Raw genomic sequence first — 20,156 nt, 5'->3', positions numbered from 1 at the left:
AGCAGTTGATTACATGAGTGAATAATCAAAGTTATAGATATGCAGGTTTGAATGCATTTTTATATAAACAGGAATGTCTGACATTCTTAAAATTCATTCCTCAGGTAAAATGGAGGCTATCCCCTGAACTGCTCCCTTCCTAATCCTGCTCTTCTTTCATTCTTGCTTTCTGCAATATAATGGGAATAGATTTCATTCCTTAGTCTGGATGAAGCATCAGCCTCAACTGGTGTCCACAGCTTTTTCACTTGGCTATTATTTTACAATTACAACCTTACTGACTGTTAAAAGGATCATTAATTCTTCTGGTTTAGCTAATCTTCCTTTCTCAGGACTAAGGTATGCAAGTAACATCTGGAAATAGGAATAAACAGATATAGTTATGATGTCACTAAAGACATAAAGGTATATTTATATTTTGTAATAATATCAATAAAAAGTCAGTAGTAATTTTTATTTAAAGGAACTGATGTTCATGTAACTAAGAGTAACTGGCATTAAAATACTTGATACAATTAACCTAAAGAAAATGGCACACCTTTTGTAAAGTGTCTGCACTAACGAGTAAGGCTTGCTCCAGTTCCCTTACTCTGAATTCCAATTTCTCAATTTCTTCATTCCGTTCTTGGATATCCCTCTGAAGCTGTTCTTTAGACAACAAAAGCTCACTGCACTTGTCTGTTTTTTCTTTCAAATGATTTGTTAACTGTTCAACCTGGAAATGTAATGAGCAAAAACTGTTAATTAAAAAAAATTTCAACAAGCTAATAACCTATCCTCATTTCAAAAAGTATTTTCAGACATTATGCTAATTTTATTTTTGATAAGGATAGCAATGATCATCTCCAACTATGGTGACATTTTCTGAGTTGACAAAACAAAACAGTACTAACAAAACAGAAATAATACTGTTCTCATCAACCCTTTACAAAAAGTTCTTTCTCTTATGACAAAGATTTTCTCCAGCTAGGAGGAGAAAAAAATTACATTTTTAAATAAAGTATAAATAAAGTATAAGCTCTAGTGGTTCAACCACACTAAAACCTAATAAAAATGACAAGTTTACAGAGTATTGACTTATATTCTTATGTGAGATAAGATAACCTTAATAGAAAAAATAAGCAGAGAAGCTTATTTAATTGGGTAATACTGGAAGATAAATTTCAATGCAAACAGTTTTTAGAGTTTCAAGATTCTTTCACACTGAAGACATTTTTAATTTTCTGATTTTGAAGACTTATATATAATAGAAAGAATTTCCTTTAAGTTCTTCACAATACACATCTTATTTAACACATAATATACAAATTATTGTAAGGCAGACAACATCAGTAAAGTTCTTACCTCTCTAGTTTGATGTTCATTGATAGGCTGGAAACGAGGTATAACCTTAAGTTGCTGTTCTAGTTTCTGTATTTCCTGTTGGAATACATCTCTCTCATGTTCCCTATCAATGGCTTGCTCCTGAAGTTTAAATAACAATAACAGTAACAGATGAAACAACATATATTGAAGCTATTATTTCTGCTACTTCCCTTTAGTTACACACATAGCTTTATTTGAAGACAAACTGATGACCATAGATTAGGCCAAACCAAAAGGTTTAAAAAGATACCATCTTTTCTATGGTACGTAGCCTATTTGAACTCTTTGATGAAACTTTATGCATTTCAATATTATTTGAAGAACATTAAAAAATTGAATGTTAAATATAGACTAATATAAAAATATTGTTCCAAAAATGAGTTTATTTTTCTGGAACAAAAGAGTAATTCCAGGGACGCCTGGGTGGCTCAGTTGGTTAAGCGGCTGCCTTTAGCTCAGCAGGGAGCCTGCTTCTCCCTCTGCCTCTACCTGCCTCTCTGTCTGCCTATGCTCACTCTCTCTGACAAATAAATGAATAAAATCTTAAAAAAAAAAGAGAGTAATTCCATTGTTATTCAGTCATTAAAAAAAAAAAAAAAAGCAGAGCAGATTATTTAGTAAATAACGTTCTTTTATCCTAACCTAGATTTCATATCTAAAGTTATAAAATGTGTCAGAATCTGATTCCCTGGTCTATAAAGAGAATATCAGGCTTTAAATGAAATCTCAAAGAAGAAAATCCATGTGAAATTAGAAGACTTAATATCATTTTGGAAGACAATAATGACAGCATAACAACTTCCAATCCCCTGTTTCCCAAAGCACACTGTTATTATGTATATCTTTTTTGGGTCAAACAGTATTGGCCAGTTAGCCTTACTCAGGATCTTCAACCTGTTTTTGCAGTTGGTTAAAGGAAAGACTAGGATAAGCTTCTTAACACTAAATTTGGAAAAGGCTTAACTGGTAGGGTTTATTCATAATCTGCTTGCACTGCTTTTAACTGTGATAGGTGAACTATTTGTAATAATACTTTTCAGTTAATTGGTAGAAAACACATACATATGAAATGCTAGAGTTCAAGAGTCTCTTCATAATTTAAAAGTCATAACTTAGAGTTACAGCAAGTAAGCATTATACTGAGAAAATCAATATTCAAGTTGAGAATACTTACATCTAAAAATTTTCTCATTTTTTCTAATTGCTTTTCCAGTGCTTGATTTTGCTGTCGTAAATCCATAAGCTCAGCATTTTTTTCTTGTTCCAGCTCTATAAACCTACTGACTTGTTCCTCAACATCTATTTCTAGAGCTTTCACTTGTTTTTGAAGGTCGTCACGTACTTTTTCAGCTTGGCACTGTACTTCTAGTTTTTCCTTCATTAGTTTTTCTGTCTCCTGTAGTAATTCTGTTTATAAATATAAAAATATTCTAAGTTAAATCATAACTAATAATAATGAAATCACTGATAACTATGCACAGATTTTACCTTATGAAACAAGAGGTCTGAGTTTTATTTCAAACTCATGGAAAAAAGGAAAATGTTCCTGTGAAAATATCAAATTATCACATTCCTATATAAGTAAGCAAGCTAATACCAAAACTTATAATTAACAAAAAGAATGATCCTATCACTAAAAACAATACTTGTGAAAATGCCATAGCAAATAACTGAAAAAAAAAAAAAAGTAAATCCACTTGCACTATAAGGAAAAGAACAAAGTCTAATTAAATTTAAGCACAGAAATAACTCACCTCAGGCAAAAATCAAGCCAATAAAGTCACTTCTATATGCATACACAATACACATGAAGATCAAATACTGTACATTTTTAACCAAGGCAAGTAAGAGTTATAGAAAAAAAAATACAACTACAATCAGAATTTCCTGTTAGTCTTTTTCCTTATTAGATCCATATTCCTGAGTTAGTCTTGCATGCTCATACATAAATGTATCAAGAAAAAACTGACAAGTATGAGAGGCGGTATGGTATACTGCCTAAGAGCAGAGACTGTGGATTCAAATCCTAGCTCTGCCACTTATCTCCTATGTGAAACGTAGTATGATGTCCTCCAATTTCCTTATACATAAACTGGGGGTAGTAATAGTACTGATCTCTAACAGTTATTATGGATCAAATGAGTTAATATACATAAAGAATAGTGCCTAGAGTATGGTAAGCACTATATAAGTGTTAGCTATTATTATTAATATTAATAATATAATTATTAAGTATAAATAGCAAAGAAAAACAATTCTCTAATGAAAAAATAAAGGAACATAACCCGAGAGTCTTTACACTACTCAGTCTGCCAACAATGTACTCAGGACTAGGAATCTATAGAAAATAGCTTTTCTTTTAAAACAATACTGATGTAGACGTTAATATAAAACTAAGTGAACCAGAAAGTCTCTTTACTTTACTAAATCTCATTGATCCTATTGTTACCATCATCTTATATTTCCTGATTTAGAAAGAGCACTTTAAAGTTATAGGCTCCAAGAGTTTAATGTATTTGTTTCTGAAAAATTGAAATGGTCTTAAGCTCTGTGGAAAAACAGATATAAGATGATGATCATTATGAATCTCAGTTGTTAATTTCAAATGTAAATATGTATTTTATTGCAAGTAAAGTTTTTTGTTAAAGAGAAAAGCTGTAAGTATGAAACACAGCAGTAAAATCAGAGGTACGTTAGTTGGAAAAGTAGAGGTATGTGATTGAAAATCCAAGGGTCACCCAATTTTTGGAGTTGTAAGTTTACCACCCAAAGACTGGCCATGCCACTGTATAAACACACCTGCTCCAGGTGCTGCATCGACTGCAGCATCTACTAGTCCTATAAGAATAGAAAGAAAACACACACATACAGAACAAAGATATAATTTACATGTCTATTTCCTAAAATAAGACAATACGTATACACAAAAGAATCAGAAGTAAAAGTTAAAACCACTAGTAACACTTGATGTCTCAGTATTTCTTAAATATTTTACATGTATGATCTATATACTTCGCATATTAAAAAATTCCAACTCTAAACCTGTGTTAAACAAATTTGAGCACCAGAAACAACTGCACGAAATTACAAAAATGTCTGCTGTACATATTTCTAAATTGGTAAAATTCAACTAGTGAAACTACACATTTATAATTCTAACTACATGTGTACTATGAAAGTGAGAGGATATGATAAAAAGGATTTCAAGTTCCACTGTCATAATGGCTCACATTCTTTTCTGCCAAACAAACATATCACATCTGATTTCTCATTTAAGAAAAGATTAAAGGTTATTTATAAGTTGTACATTTTGAACTCCTACACAGGTTAAACCTGATGTCTGCCTGCTTCTGATAGTCACTGACCTTTTTCAATCTATTCTCCTGCAGGCCAAAATCCACCCCTCCCTGCTTGCCCGAAGTGCTGATCAGTACTCTTAGTTATTTATTCCAAGTACACATTTTTCCTGCCTTTCTGCTATTAAAAGTACTTAATCTTACATGGTTTGAAAAATATCCTTCTTCATTATATGCAGCTTTCTTTAAAGGTAGAAGTTCAAGGATAAAGGATTATCTTTTCCAGTTAAAATCAGCCAAAGGAAAAACAAAACAAAACACCCCTGACTCTACATGGTTGGCTTATAAAACATTTACCGAAAAGGTAGATTTTCTTTTAATTTTTCAATCCTCATATAAAATACAGGAATAAAGACAAAGAAAGGGGAAAAGAACGACCTTGAACTTTTAAGGAGTGTTTCATATACAAAGTCTAAAAATACATACGCTGTTCCACAGGGCCTGCTTCTGCTTTCATAGCTTCTTTCTGTCTCGACAGTAATTCTCTTTCTTCTTGGATCTGCTGTTGCTCTGCTTCCAATTCTTGTAATCTATTACCTGCACATAACAATTCCTGCTCAAGACGATCTATTATATCAGTTTTTTCCTGAATTTGCCTTTCAAAAAGAGTTTTTTCATCTGCATAGCCATCAATGACACCTGTAAGATAAAATTAACAGGGAATGAGATTATAACATTTCAAATCTTACCATTTGGTGTTATGTAAGTAACAGGTATACTGTTAGTGAAACTTCATTCCAACATATTAAATGTTCTGAATGAATCTGCTGCTGATAGCAGTAGCAATTACGATACGTTCAATGCAACCTTTTGGTTGTTAACCTTTGTGCCTAAATATGAAGTTCCTTTGAACTTTTGTTTTATTTTGCTATGCTAATGCATTACATCATGTAGGTGTAACTCATTTTATTACACAGATATAAAGAGACAGGTTCCTGGAAAGCAATATAAATCAGATGCTTGTGAATCAAACCTCATTTTAAATATACTAGAGAAAGTTGATATTTTAAGTGGTTCTAGCAGGCCAACACCCAACAACAGTATGGCAGAATATAAACAGCATGAGATTTAGAGGCATAAAGCCTGGCATCACCATTTAATGGTGGCTTTGAACAATTTATTAACATTTCTTAGCTTCGGTCTTTTCATCCCTAAATTACTTCGTTAAATTTGCTTTAGGATTGTGGGATTATGGTAACAAATGACCATTATAAGTTTTTATATTTTCCAAAAATTTCAATGCTTTCTGTAATTCTATTAAATTCTTTCTTTCTTTCTTCTTCCTTTTTTTTTTTTTTAAAGATTTATTTATTTGACAGAGAGAGAGAGCACACTAGGCATAGGGAGAGGGAGAAGCAGAGTCCTCACTGAGCAGAGAGCCCATAAGGGGCTGCATCCCAGGACCTTGGGATCATGACCGGAGCTGAAGGCAGGCACTTAACCAACTGAGCCACACAGGCGCCTATTAAATACCTTCTAATAATTAAAAGCATATACGGTTCTTAAAATAACCTGGAGAAACTCCGAAGACAAGCTACAACTACATTTCAGTGGTCACTCTTAAATTAGAGTAGACTGGTAATGTCCAGATCTGTTTTGCATCAAAAAACTCTTTTTTAAACTTGAAAGTTTTCCTCCCTCGGTTGCCAACGGCAAGTTGCTTACCCTCAGCCTTACTGAGCTCCACAGCCAGCTGTTCTCTGGCCCTGGACTCCTCATGAAGGCGCTCTCGCAGTTCTTCTTGGCACTTAAGAGACTCGGTCACTTCTTGTTTCTGTCGAAATGACTCCCGCATCAACTCTGTCTGTGTAACTTTGGCATGTTCAAGCTAAACAAGGAAGGAAAGCATACATGAAGGAAGACAACTAAGTGTTGGGAAGGCCAATGTCATTCCCCACTAAAGGTTTAAAAAAAAAAAAAGGATTTTTAAATAAAAATAAAGACATACTGTTGAACTGCTGAACTATGGCCATATAATATTTCTAGTGCATACTAACATTAATAGGAAGAAAAAGTCAGTACACAAGTAGATTAGCTACATACAACTTTACACAAGAGATGTATTTTAATTTGGTGTAAAAAAATGTTTCTTTTGGAAAAAACCACTTCATATCAGTAGATCTGTATTTCATCACATAAAGAGAAACATAAAGTTAATGACACACAGGCTCTTTTTGTATTTTCTGAAGAATTTTCTCTAATCATATTGTATGAAAAACTTAGTATCTCTTATATTGAACACTTGTTGATTGTGGACTCTTGCTATACACTATGGGGAATTAATATATGCTTAATATAACAGGATCAATTAACAAAATCATAGTGGTACAACAAAATGAAATTATTATAACCCATGTTTTAAATAAAAAGCTTTATATTTCTGTCCATCTATGAAACATCTACAGGGCTCCACATGAATATTCATTTTCAAAACATTAGAATACAGAGGCATTATCCAGAATTACTCATAAATACATCTTCCTTAATACATGTTGTTATTGGCATGGCTATGTTCTTATACAATTTTATTTTATTTTTTTTAAAGAATTTATTTATTTGACAGAGAAAGATCACAAGTAGGCAGAGAGGCAGGCAGAGAGAGAGAGAGGTGGAAGCAGGCTCTCTGCTGAGCAGAGAGCCTGATGTGGGACTCGATCCCAGAACCCTGAGATCATGACCTGAGCTGAAGGCAGTGACTTAACCCACTGAGCCACCCAGGTGCCCCGCTCTTATACAATTTTAAAAAGATGAGAGTCAAGTACAGGTCAAAGCTCTCAAGAAAGAGTGATCACTGTTACCAGCTCCATGAAAGTACACAAAAGCACTGTTTCTGCCTTAGCTTTCTGAAATTCTGACTGCCAGCACTGGCTTATCTGTTTTTATTTTTATTTTAAAAGAGAGAACACACAAGCAAGCATGGGGGGAAGGGACAGGGGGAAAGGAAGAGAGAATCTTTTTTTTGTTTTTTTAAGATTTTATTTATTTATTTGACAGAGAAATCACAAGTAGGCAGAGAGGCAGGCAGAGAGAGAGGAGGAAACAGGTTTCCCGCTAAGCAGAGAGTCTGATGCGGGGCTCGATCCCAGGCTCATGGCCTGAGCCGAAGGCAGAGGCTCTAACCCCCTGAGCCATTCAGGCGCCCCAGAGAGAGAGAGAGAGAGAGAGAGAATCTTAAGCAGGCTCTCTACCCATTGCAAAGACCCATGTGAGGTCTCCAAGTTCGTGATCTGAGCTGAAATCGAAAGTCAGATGCTTAACCAACTGAGCCACACAGGTGCCCCTATCTGTTATTATTTAAACAACTACATAAGAAAAAACTGACCTCAAATGTTTCTAGTATGTAGTCTTATAACATTAACACTATTTAAAAATTTTTTAACATTTAACACTATTTAAAAATTTTTTTAAAAAGCGGTTACCATGGGGCAAGCATGGGGGGAAGGGACAGGGGGAAAGGAAGAGAGAATCTTTTTTTTTTTTTTTTTAAGATTTTATTTATTTATTTGACAGAAAAATCACAAGTAGGCAGAGAGGCAGGCAGAGAGAGAGGAGGAAACAGGTTTCCCGCTAAGCAGAGAGTCCGATGCGGGGCTCGATCCCAGGCTCATGGCCTGAGCCGAAGGCAGAGGCTTTAACCCCCTGAGCCATTCAGGCGCCCCAAGTATTAAAAATAGGCTCACCAAGTAAGAATTTGTAAAATTACAAGGTACCTAGTATATTAGAAAGATATTACCATGTTTTATGTTTATGCAGTGGTTTCTAATTTATAGTCAAATATATTATAAAATTATGATATTTAAGTGTATTTTAAAGACTTCTGCTCTTCATATCTGAGTAGTATTTACCTTAGCAAACAGATTTTAGAACTACTAACTAAAGATTTTTATGGTCACTCTATGTCAATTTCCAAAATATCTAGTATGTGATTATTCTTGTTTTATTTAATAGGATGTATTAAATATCATTTACAACTATTATTTGGGGATAAGATGAATACACATTTATGACTTGTAATGGATAATGAGCATACTTTTAAATTACAAAATATTTCCTAAAATATCTGTACATGTTACCTCAACAAAGATAAAACTTTATATTTTCACTTTGACTGGCAAAACAGTATTTTCCTTTAAATGCAGATAACTAATATATATTGATTTTTTTACCTATTAAAAAAACCATAACCATAAAGACCCAATTTATATATAACTACTCTCCTGAATTTATAGTCACAGCCTATATTTTTAAAGCATATCAATTGCTTCTACATATGTAGATATGTAACTTTTTTCTGTACATTATAAATTGGTTGCTTGATAAATACTTGAAATCTCAAAAAAAGAGTTCGAAGTTCTCACTAAATGGACAGGAGTGTTGTTTGTTTTTTCTCCTTTTTCAAATTTACTGTACAAACACAACAAGGCCATTTAGCATTTAAAACAAAATGTTTGATTTAGTTAAAAAATTAAGTTTTTGCTTCTAATGTTCTACTTCTTGGTGAGATCTAAGGCAACCTTAAAGTGCATTTAAACATTTACCATAAAACCACAAGAAATAACTTCAGTTTTACAAAACAAAACTAAAAAGTTAGAAGAATCAAATACAGTAAAGCTAGTGAAACAAATTTCATTTAATATAGCAAATGGCACTCCTACTTTGCTGGAATAAGAGATTCCCTTCAAATGTCCATCTAAATATATATTAAAATGTCATATTCAGCCTTTCTGAATAAGTTAAATTCATTACATTAAAAGTAAGTATAAAGCATCAATAAATATTCTGTCACTTTAATATAAAAGTTTCAGGAGAGGTAACAAAACTCTTCTGAAAATCATCTGGCCTATTAAATATTAGCTAGTGTATTACAATAAAAGCCATGAAAGTCATAAAAAGTGCTGAATAACTTGTAGTTATATTGAATAGCTTGTAGTGAATCATTCACAACATACTTACATGTTAAGCCTTAAATACTAACTATGCTAAATACTCTTTTTTTCATGCTAAATACTCTTAATAATGTTTGTAAAATACATTTCACATAAAGAAAACAGTATCTTCTCACTGGACTAGTAGGCATATTAAAGATTAAGTTCCTTATAAGTTAACAAGAAAATTAAAATCAGAATCCATATTTTCTTTTTCCCTGTCTAGAACTACAGCCAATATACCATATGATTGTAAACATTTCCTAACTGGCTCAATGGACTTAGCTGTTTTAAGTATCACAATGCTCATTCCCTCAAATATAATCTTTCCACTTTTTACTCGGGATTGCCATCATCAACATATAAAAGCAAGATTCTTAAGGACAAGCAGGATCTTTTTAAACAGCTTGCCTGCCATGGAAAACTGTAATACTATCTCACTCTGCTTTCTGGAATCAAAAACATAGCCAAGTTGGGGCTCTCAGACCAAATTTAGCTCTTCAATATATCAGGATAAATGAGTATTAACACATGAAACAGTAACAAAACTAGATTCTACCCCATTTACCTCTAAGGACATTTAAAGTTTCTTTCTCATTATACAGGTCTTTTTTAAACTAAATGCATAAAAAACTGAAAGTAAAGTATAAGAAATCAAATTTTTTATACTTACTGAATAAGGAGGGGTAGGCAGTGAAATTTTAGAAATAAGCTTTAATATGTGCCCATTTCTTTTATGAATAAAATGAAAAATAGAAGTATTAATAATGACAGAGTTATTTTCATCCAAATGTTCACAGAGAGGAAAAGGATGTGGTAAAGGCACACGAGATTCAACCTCATAAATGTCTTCATCTTGTTCTTCCAACCATGAGCCATTGAGTTTGACAGTTGCCAAATAAGTACGGTAAGAATCCATGCTAGTAGATGCAGCTGCCAAATTTCTTCACTTGCTTTAACAGTTTTCCACTACATTAAAAAGTTCTTTTTAGTTTATCAAGATACACCATAGAATTATGAAAATTTCTTTTTAGTACTATCAAATAAGCATTAATTCATATAAATGAACAAAAGAAAAAATGCACAAATCTATTTTAAAAACCTATATTTCCACCAGTACTCATTAAAAAAAAAAAAGGAACAAAACAAAGACAACAAAAAAGCAGAAAAACACCTTTTTACCTAGAATAATGAAATCTTTAAAGAATGGAAGAATGAAAATATAAATATCTAATTAGCCAAGCCATAAAACTGCTTTCGGTATCAAATATATCTGTGGAAATAAATAAGCTTTCCAAAAAGAATCTGGCAGGGAAAGTCAAGTTTGAAATCTCCATAGCAGCAGTCTTGAGAAATGTAGTTGCAACATTATTTCCCTTGTTCTTGCTGCTTCATTCAATTCAAAAGTAAAAGCTCTTCTGAACTGAGCTATTCAAACAGCCTAGCAGGCTGAGCCAAAGGATTCTAGTCAGTGTTCCCTGAGGAAAAGGTCAGAACAGAGGGTGTGGTTTCTTGTCTTTACCTATAGGTACTGACAGGTGGAATGTGAATTAATACGCCCACAAAAAAGCTTGCCTAACAGGATCCAAGTTCCACGTCAGAGCTTTGAAAAGGGTAGACAAGTTTATAATGTTTCTAAGATAAGCTAGTATTTTTCCGTCCTATTAAATAATTGTTTTAATGTGAAAACGTGAAATCAACTAGGTTTGAGTCCACATTACCAAATAGTTCTTAAAGTATATCTAATCATAATTATTTCTGGAAGACTTAGTATTTCCTTTTGATATTTCCTTAAATAATACTCATCTTTTGAGCAGTCATTAGAACTAAATACAGATAGTTCAGTTATAACCTTTTTCCACATTGATTTGTTTTCAGAGTGAATGTTAAGGAGAAAAAAAATCCCACTCTTTTAAAAAGCTGCATTATATAGAATATGTTTGGAACTTATATCACTTAAAGTATCCTAGGGACTCTGACTAAAACTAAAAAGTGCAAGTTGCCAATAATTGTCTTCTGGTAGCTCCAGAAATGCTGGCAACAATGAATAAACTAGACACTCAGAATTTTAAAAGATGAACAACTTACTTTTTAACATCAGAAGATCTTTAATAGTGAGAGCTGTTTCAAATAAATGAAAGAGCTTTCATTGTAGTGCCTTTTTTCTGTCCAGTAACTAAATATCCTAAACCCATAAAACTAAAACCTTTTATCTATTATGGAAAAACCCATACTAAAGCCAGTGGGTGATTATCAACAAAAATACATTTTATAGCCACTTTCACTACACAAAATCGTTTAAAGGAGTCAACACTCAAAGCCTTCATAGCAGGCTAATAATTAGGGAAGAGAAAATGAGATTTTCAACAGAAATCCCAGAATCTACAGGTAGATGCCTTGGGTAGGGATGGAGCAGGGGACAGCTGCCTATTAAAATTCTCGATCAGGCAATGACAAATTCCTGTTTATTATGCTTATGTGAGCCCACCAGTTAGTGTGTGAATAAGTCTGAATATCTGTACAAAATGGAGGCCTAACCCTACACTGGTTCAGCTAAATATTTTTTTCTGGATCTTTACCAGATACAAAATCATCTATATCCTAGCCAATCGGCTTTATGAAATGAGAGGATCCATGCTAACCATATCATGTAGTTCTCAAAATACTCTTTCCTGGTTCCTTCTGGAAATTACAGTTTATTTGGATAATCCAGTATCCAATTTCTCTTATTTGAAGAAAAAAAGATTCAGAGAATAAGAAGTATCTCTTTATAAATAGAAACATTCAGGTCAAGGTAAGAATTAACTACTTCTTTGTAGTAGAAAAAAACCCAGGGAGGAGAAAAAGACTCAAAAAAGTAGTAGATTAAGATGATTTAGAATTGAGGCAAACAGCTCTCTTAAAAGCATATTAACTGATGGTATATTATATTAATTCGTGTTCAAAAAGGTGGCCCTTAATTAAAATAATCCAAATTATAATTTTTTCCCATTTTTGAAAGCATTTAAAACTCATTTCCATCCATGTAAAGCCAAAACCTCTAAGAGTAGGGTATATTCCCTTCTAACTAGGAACATATAAGTCAAGGTTAAAGAAACTAACCACAACAAAACAAAACAAAACAAAAAAAAAAAAAACAACAAAACCCAGTTAAAATTAGGGAGGGGAAGAAGGACTCAGAATAGCAATAAAGGTGATTTAAGATAGGGACAAATAGCTCCCTTAGTAAGAGTATATTAATTGATGGTATATTAATTGACGTTCAGACAGATTACTCTGCATTAGAATAATTCAAATTGTATTCTATTTTTTTTTTTAATTTTAGAAAGCACATAAAACTTTTTATAATCAAAAGCAGTTAAAGCAGGGCACCTGAGTGGCTCAGTGGGTTAAAGCCTCTGCTTTCAGCTCAGGTCGTGATCCTAGAGTCCTGGGATAGAGCCCCACATCGAGCTCTCTGTTCCTCAGAGAGCCTGCTTTTTCCTCTCTCTCTCTCCCTGCCTGCTTCTCTTGCCTACTTGTAATCTCTGTCAAATAAATAAATAAATAAAATCTTTAAAAAAAAAAAAAGGGCAGTTAAAGCAAAATGACTTCAATTTTTAAGAAGATACCCTTTTAATAATTCAGACTAAGTCATTATTCCCACGTTCCAGATAATCAGGATTTTAGTGCACATATGTAGACTATTAATTTGGGGTATAGAGCTATGTTTCCCAAACTAAATAGTTTTACTTTAATCTTTAATCGTATAGCATCAAGATACTTAACCTTTTCCCCCCATAAATATTTCTCTCAAACTGTAAAACACTTCTCTTTTGGATATTGTTCCTCTCTTTTGGATATTGATATGTTCACTTGTTTCTGTAAATTACTTAAATATAGAGGGGCTGAATACTGGATGCAGTACTCTGACAGAGCCCTGACAGAACCCTGACCTAATAATATATATTATTATATATAATAAGCACAATGGGGGAAATCCTAATGGAAAAATACCTTTCAACATTTGGATTACAGTTACGCTTAAAACTTAACAATGACAAAATCTTAACTTAAATTACTGTTTCATCCTCAGGAAAAGTCTCCCTTTATAAGAAAATATGGAAACACACAGCTTAGGTTTCATTATTCTCAAAAATGACAATAAACTCATTAAGAGTTGTCTATAACAATCATTATTTTGTGGGAATAAGTTCCCCATTAATTTCTTCCAAGGCCTAAAGGTATCTCTTGATAGTACCTGTGAATTCTGGAAAACTTTAGTTACTGAAAGACTACTCCCATGGAACAGACTGAATTCTTTTTCTAATTCAGGAATCAAGAATCTGAAACCATACTCTCAAAGATAGCTTTTCTGCAGAATCACAAAGAGACTACTGAATACAGATCACGTTAAAGAGGTTACCTTTCTAAGGGCTTGCAGGGAGTCTCTAAGCACTTTTCCTTATATCATAAGGAAAGTTCTCCCAACCAAGAGGAAACTGCAATAGGCTGAATATAAGCCTGATTTGTATGGTAGCCTATCTGGGCAAATGATAAATAAAATTCATCATAATAAGTGTATTATTACATGGTTTGGGACACACTTTAGGGCAAATCACTTGTCAAATCAAATACATTAAGTAAAATACTTCTTTAATAGATATAATCATATCAGCCTATAAGATAGATAACCTGGTACATGGTAAAGAAAACGCTCACTAGTTCTTTTATTGAAGCAGGATGTATCTGTAGAACTTAAAAGCAAACTAAAACAAAGTACTTAAAACAAAGTACAAGTCCTAATCATACATCCTCTACTAAAATCACAAAACATATAAATCTACATTAAAAAAGAAAAACCTTGAAAATTTCACAATATTTACTTAGACTATGAAGACCTCAATGAAACTCCTCCTCCATCCCAAACATAAGCCCACAATAACCCACAATAATCTCTTTCTCCAATCTTAAACAAGGGAAGGTCTTTCTGATCCAAATGCCACACCTTCTACCTTGTTCTGGATTCCATCCTAACCCACTCCAGGGGCCTGGCCTCCAGAAAGCCCATCCATTTTGACCCACAATCTTCAGCTTCCCCACTGTTACTCCATGTACTCTATTCCAGCCTTTAAAAAAAAAAAAAAAAAAAAGAACACCTTCCTGTTCTCAAGCTAGCATTCTGTTTTCTTCACAGCTAGTAGGCATACAACTGCTGTCTCTAGTTCTCCAACTCTCTGAATTTTGAATTCTCCTTTACCAATTCTATGACACTATTCTCATCAAAATCACGGATAGCATTCACATTAAAATATCCAATGGACACTAATCCTCAGCAGCTACGATTTTCCATAGTAACTGACAATTTTTGGAAAATCACTCCTTATCTGGTTTTCCTGGCACTATTCTCTTGATTTTCCTCTTTCATTCTCATTATCCTCTGTAGACGTACCTATCTTTCTTCTCTTTGAAATGTGAGCATTCTACCCACACAAAAAATAGCTCTGTATACACTCTAAAGATAATGGCTTCAATGTCTTAAAGGAATAACAACTTCCAATATAGTTCTACCAAAACTCTACATTCTAGTGAATATTTTTACTTGAGGTTGCCTCTATGCATTTCAAACTCATATTGTCTATAACTTAACTCCTCACTCACTTCTTTTTCATCCCCTATCTCAATAAACAAAATACACCAACAACTCACTCAACCAAGGATTTATGCTTGGTTTCCTTCAATCTTCCTAATCCCCCGTATCTGATGAGTCATACCAATTTCTATCAAATTCAGCTTCCTCAAAGTTTTAAAATCACTTCCCTTGTGATGTCTATCATTTTTTATCAGGAATATTCTAAGTGTCTCTTGTTTCCCTAAATTCAGTCTCTCTCCTCACAATCTTCCTGCCCATCCACTTATCACAGTGCTGCCAAAGGAATCTAAAGCACAAAGTTGGTATTATTTTCTCATCAAAAATATTTCAATGACTCTCCACACTTTATAGCATAAAGTTAAAACTCCTTAGCTTAGCTTACATGGGACTTTGACATGTGACCACTGGTTATTCCTCTACTCTCACTGTCTATCAGCTTCCCACCTTCCATCTTCGATGTGTATAACATGAAACTATCCCCTGTCCTCATACACATCATGCTGGTTTACACTCATGTGCTATGCCTTTTGCCACAAATTTTCTCCTTGACCTACCTACCTAGTGTCTACTTGCTTTTAAGTCTTTACTTCCTTTCCTCTCATTTTTCTCTTGAATTACAATTTCATCCCCATTACTTCATCAAACTGCTCTTATAAGGTTACCAGGAACACCCCAGACTTCAAAATCTATTCCTTAGCCTGTGGATAACATGAGCAATCAGCAGTAATTGATAAAGTGATGCACTCATTTGCAAAGGGCAGAAAAAGTAGCAAAGAGCAGACTCTGAAGCCACACTGCCTGGGTATGAATTCTAATTCCACTACATAACTTGTGTATCTGGGCAAGTAATTTCTCTAAGTGGTTTTGGTGCTTCTGCCCTAGACTCCCCCACCCCCTTAGTTTATTTTTGACAGGGTGGTCAAAAATGATCCTTTTGAAAAATATAAGTTAGATCAGTTACTCAAAAATAATGATCCTAAGCTGGAAATAATCTGTATGTCCTCTAAATAGATAAACTGTGGTATATCCATACAATAAAATAATTCTCAACTATAAAAAGGAACCACATTTTAATGTATGCAACAACACTGACGAATCTTACATGAACTTTAGGACAATGAAGCCAGATCCCAAAGACTATATAATGTGTCATTTCACTTACAACAGTCTGGTAAAAACTGAATTATAAGGATGGAGGATGGAAAGCAACCAGTGGTTGCCAACGGCAGAAGGTAGAAGAAGGGCTGACTCCAAAAGACAGCAGCAGGGTATCTTGGGGGATGGAACAATTTTATGTCATGTTTGTAGTGGTAGATACACAATCTATGCATCTGTCACAACCAAAAGATCTACCCATACAAAGAGTGAAACTTACTATTTGTGAATTTTTAGAAAATGGGCAAACTCAAAATGGAATAAAAACTGTAACAAATGATAGTAACTGTATTAAAAGTGAATAACAAAATCACACTGAAGAAGTGAGAGAGAAGAGTTAACCTAACATACTCTGAAAAACAGTACTGCTGACTGTATAAGGCTAAAGACAAAAAGTACTACACATTAATACTATACTCTAATAAATCTGTTCTTCACAGGGATATAGGCTTGCAACTGTGAAGTCATTTTATGGGTATATATGGCTAAACAAGTAAAAATATGCAGATAATGAGAGCCTGATTTCTCACTGATGGAGAACAAAGTTACAAAGGAAAGGGGTGAAGGGTAGAATGAATGCTGTGGTATTGGATCAGAATTAGATGGAACATATGAACTGATATTTTTACAATAAATACTCAGAGATACACAAATAAATACTATATGTATTTATATATACCCCATACAGTTTCAAACTACTAAGAGGACCTACAAGTCATTACACTTTAGTAACAATGATCTTGGTTTCCAAATATAATTATCTAGTAAGAAGACCCTAATTTCCTCAGAAGAGTGGTAGATTCTAGGACCGGGACAGGAATAACATAAGATGGGTCTGGAGCCTCTAAGAGTACAAATGCTCAAAAAAGTAAGCACTTCCGAAAAGGCACAAGAACCTCCTGAAAAAGTTCTCAACACCAATGCTGAACAAAACAAATTACTGTAGTATTGGATTATAACCCATTGAAAAAAAAATAAATAGCTACAAGTCTGTATGGATCCTAATTATAAAAGTGAGTGAAGAAATAGCACTTTTAGAATAATTATAATAGATGGAAGATGAGGAAAATAGAAAATCATCATCACAATACCATGGTAATAATCGTATGGGCAAGATCTACCAATGAATGATAAAATTAGTGGGTGAAAGTTTAAGGAGAAACAAGATATTTGCATAATCTCAAAGTACCTCCTTCAAGATATTTATTAATTATAATGGGAAAAATAGTAGTATTACAGTGGAGAAATACAGCAGATACCTCAAGAAATCAAGATTAAATACCAGTAATAAGATACATGGACATCATGTGCCCTCTGATGATACACTGAGAAGGGCACATCGCTTTTGTGGTATTCTTATCAAAAATGCATAAGCTTTGTGTAATCATGAAAAAATACCAGACAAACATGAATGGTGGGACATTCTATAAAATAAGTAGCCAGTCCTTTTCAAGTGACAAAGACAGACTCAGGTACTAACTGAAGAAGAGGTAAGAGCTAACAAAGACATGACAACCAAATGCAATGTGGGACCATGGAAGACAAAAAGGACCTTAGTGGGGAAAAAATGGTTAAATCAAAACAATCTATACTTCAGTTTACAGAACTGTACCAGTTTTATTTTCTAAGTTCTGATAATTATAATATAATTATGTGAGATGTTAACATGAGGTGAAGTCGAGTGAAACTCTTCATACTATTTTGTAACTTTTCTCTAAGTCTAAGATTATTTCAAAATAAAAAGTTAGAAAGTTGTACACAACTGCTCCATACCTCAATAGGAATTAAATCCCAAATTCCATGTGATCTGGTTTTCAGATACCATTTTACTTCATCTCTCATTTTCCTCACTCTCCTTGCTGTAGTCACACTGGCCTCTTTGTCAGCCACACAAAGAACAAGCACAAGACCACCTCAGGGCCTTCACCTTCTTAGTCCTTTGCCTAAAACATTCTTCCCCTACTTACTTACATGGCTGTCTCTCCTAATCTTCCTCAAGAAATATGCTTGAATATTATATCAGACAGGTCTCCCTCAATTTTCCTATACAACATGTCCTCTTCCCCCATTATGTTCTATCTCCCCCTATTTTATTTTTCTTCCCAGCAGATATCACCACCTGACATACTGTATGCTTATGTATTGTTGGTCTCTACCATTGAATAAGAGCTTTATAAGAGCTCTATAAGAGCTTTATAAGAGCAAGGATTTCATCTATTTTGTTCAATACTGTGCTTCTGGAATATAAAATATTAACTATTCTGTAGTAGGGCTCAATAAATATGATGAATGAATGATTCATCCCAAGGATCAAGTCTTCCAATAAACTTTACTTGGGCCCATGTGACTCCAAAGTATGAGACACTACTCTCCTTCCTAGTCTCAGGGTATGCTGTAGAGAGCTACTCGGCAAAACTTATCTGTCACCGCAAGGACAAATAGACTACAGCAGTGTCCTTCAGTTCTATTTTAGAATTTTTTTGTAACAAGTGAAAAAAAAATTAAGGTAAAAGAGAACTATCCCATTATGAAGAACCAAATAATGACACATTAAAATGAAAATGGAATACACGTTATTTCACAAAGTGATTACACATTACTTTGTAACAATCTAATGAACTGTTAAAAATATTTATCATGTTCAAGATAACTTTATTAATGAGAATATTCTGAAGCAGTCAATGGCTTTAAAGATCTGTCCATGGAAGAGCAGTAGGTGAAATATTTGGGTTAAAAGAAGATTTTTACAAAGTTCCTATTCTCATTACTTTAAAAATATAATTCACCTAAGAAAGATCTGATTTTTTTTTTTAAAGATTTTATTTATTTATTTGACAGAGAGAAATCACAAGTAGATGAAGAGGCAGGCAGAGAGAGAGAGGGAAGCAGGCTCTCCGCTGAGCAGAGAGCCCGATGCGGGACTTGATCCCAGGACTCTGAGATCATGACCTGAGCTGAAGGCAGCGGCTCAACCCACTGAGCCACCCAAGCGCCCCGAAAGATCTGATTTTTATACCAAATGGCAACAACCACTTTAACCTTTTCTCTAACATATTAGTAGAACACTCCAAAGTTCAGCTAGAATAACGTGAACATGTAGTAATAATTTCTAGATCAATGGTTCTCAAACTTCAGTGTATATCAGAATCACCTAAAGGACCTGCAGAAACACAGGTTGCTGGGCTCCATCATTCAGTAGGTCTGGGGTGGGAAGTGAGGATTTAAATTTACAAGTCCTCAATGATGCTGATGCTGCTGGTTTAGACACTGCAGTTTGAAAACTGCTCAGTGCTCTAGGCAAAGTTTTTGTGACCTGTTCATTAATACTTAATACAGTAAAAGCTAAAAAACATATTGCTGTACTAGTATTTAACAAATTGAGAATAATTTTGAAAATGCCATGGTCAAGCTCCTGTTGTATCTCACAACCTGGTCGCACAAGTGGACGTGATGAGGTGTGATCCTGGCCTGGGAAAATTAGTGTTTCAGATGGATTCCACATGCTTGTCTGTTGGCAGCATTAATGGATTATGGGGGAAGTTTCTCCACAGTAGTCTATAGGAACAAGTCTAACCATGGATCATTTCTTACTTATTTACCATTTTCCATGGTGCTTGTCAGAAGAAAAATATTGGGACACCTGTGGCTCAGTTGGTTAAGCAGCTGCCTTCAGCTCAGGTCATGATCCCGGCGTCCTGGGATCGAGTCCCACATCGGGCTCCT

General features: G+C 34.0%; 1 protein-coding gene across 8 annotated transcripts in view; it reads right to left on the bottom strand.

Moving 5' to 3' along the window:
• The window catches only part of AKAP9 (A-kinase anchoring protein 9), a 194,641-nt gene that overhangs the window by 43,874 nt on the left and 130,611 nt on the right, over window positions 1–20,156 (bottom strand). For 6 of the 8 annotated variants that reach the window (XM_013047838.2, XM_013047840.2, XM_013047842.2 and 3 more), the window contains 6 exons: window positions 6,387–6,549; window positions 5,148–5,360; window positions 4,165–4,203; window positions 2,540–2,772; window positions 1,345–1,464; window positions 539–715 (listed from right to left, as the gene is read on the bottom strand). In XM_013047838.2, coding sequence (XP_012903292.1) covers window positions 539–715; window positions 1,345–1,464; window positions 2,540–2,772; window positions 4,165–4,203; window positions 5,148–5,360; window positions 6,387–6,549 — 945 coding nt within the window. Of the gene's footprint in view, window positions 1–538; window positions 716–1,344; window positions 1,465–2,539; window positions 2,773–4,164; window positions 4,204–5,147; window positions 5,361–6,386; window positions 6,550–10,319; window positions 10,615–20,156 lie in introns of those variants that run through there. The other 2 variants (XM_045062693.1, XM_004776451.3) reach the window with 2 other exon arrangements.

This window comes from Mustela putorius, unplaced genomic scaffold (genome assembly GCF_011764305.1).
Source record: "Mustela putorius furo isolate JIRA1106 unplaced genomic scaffold, ASM1176430v1.1 tig00003845_pilon_pilon_pilon, whole genome shotgun sequence".
Lineage (NCBI taxonomy): Eukaryota > Metazoa > Chordata > Mammalia > Carnivora > Mustelidae > Mustela > Mustela putorius.
Note: the sequence above shows the minus strand (reverse complement) of the source record. Positions and strands in the feature narration are given on the sequence as shown.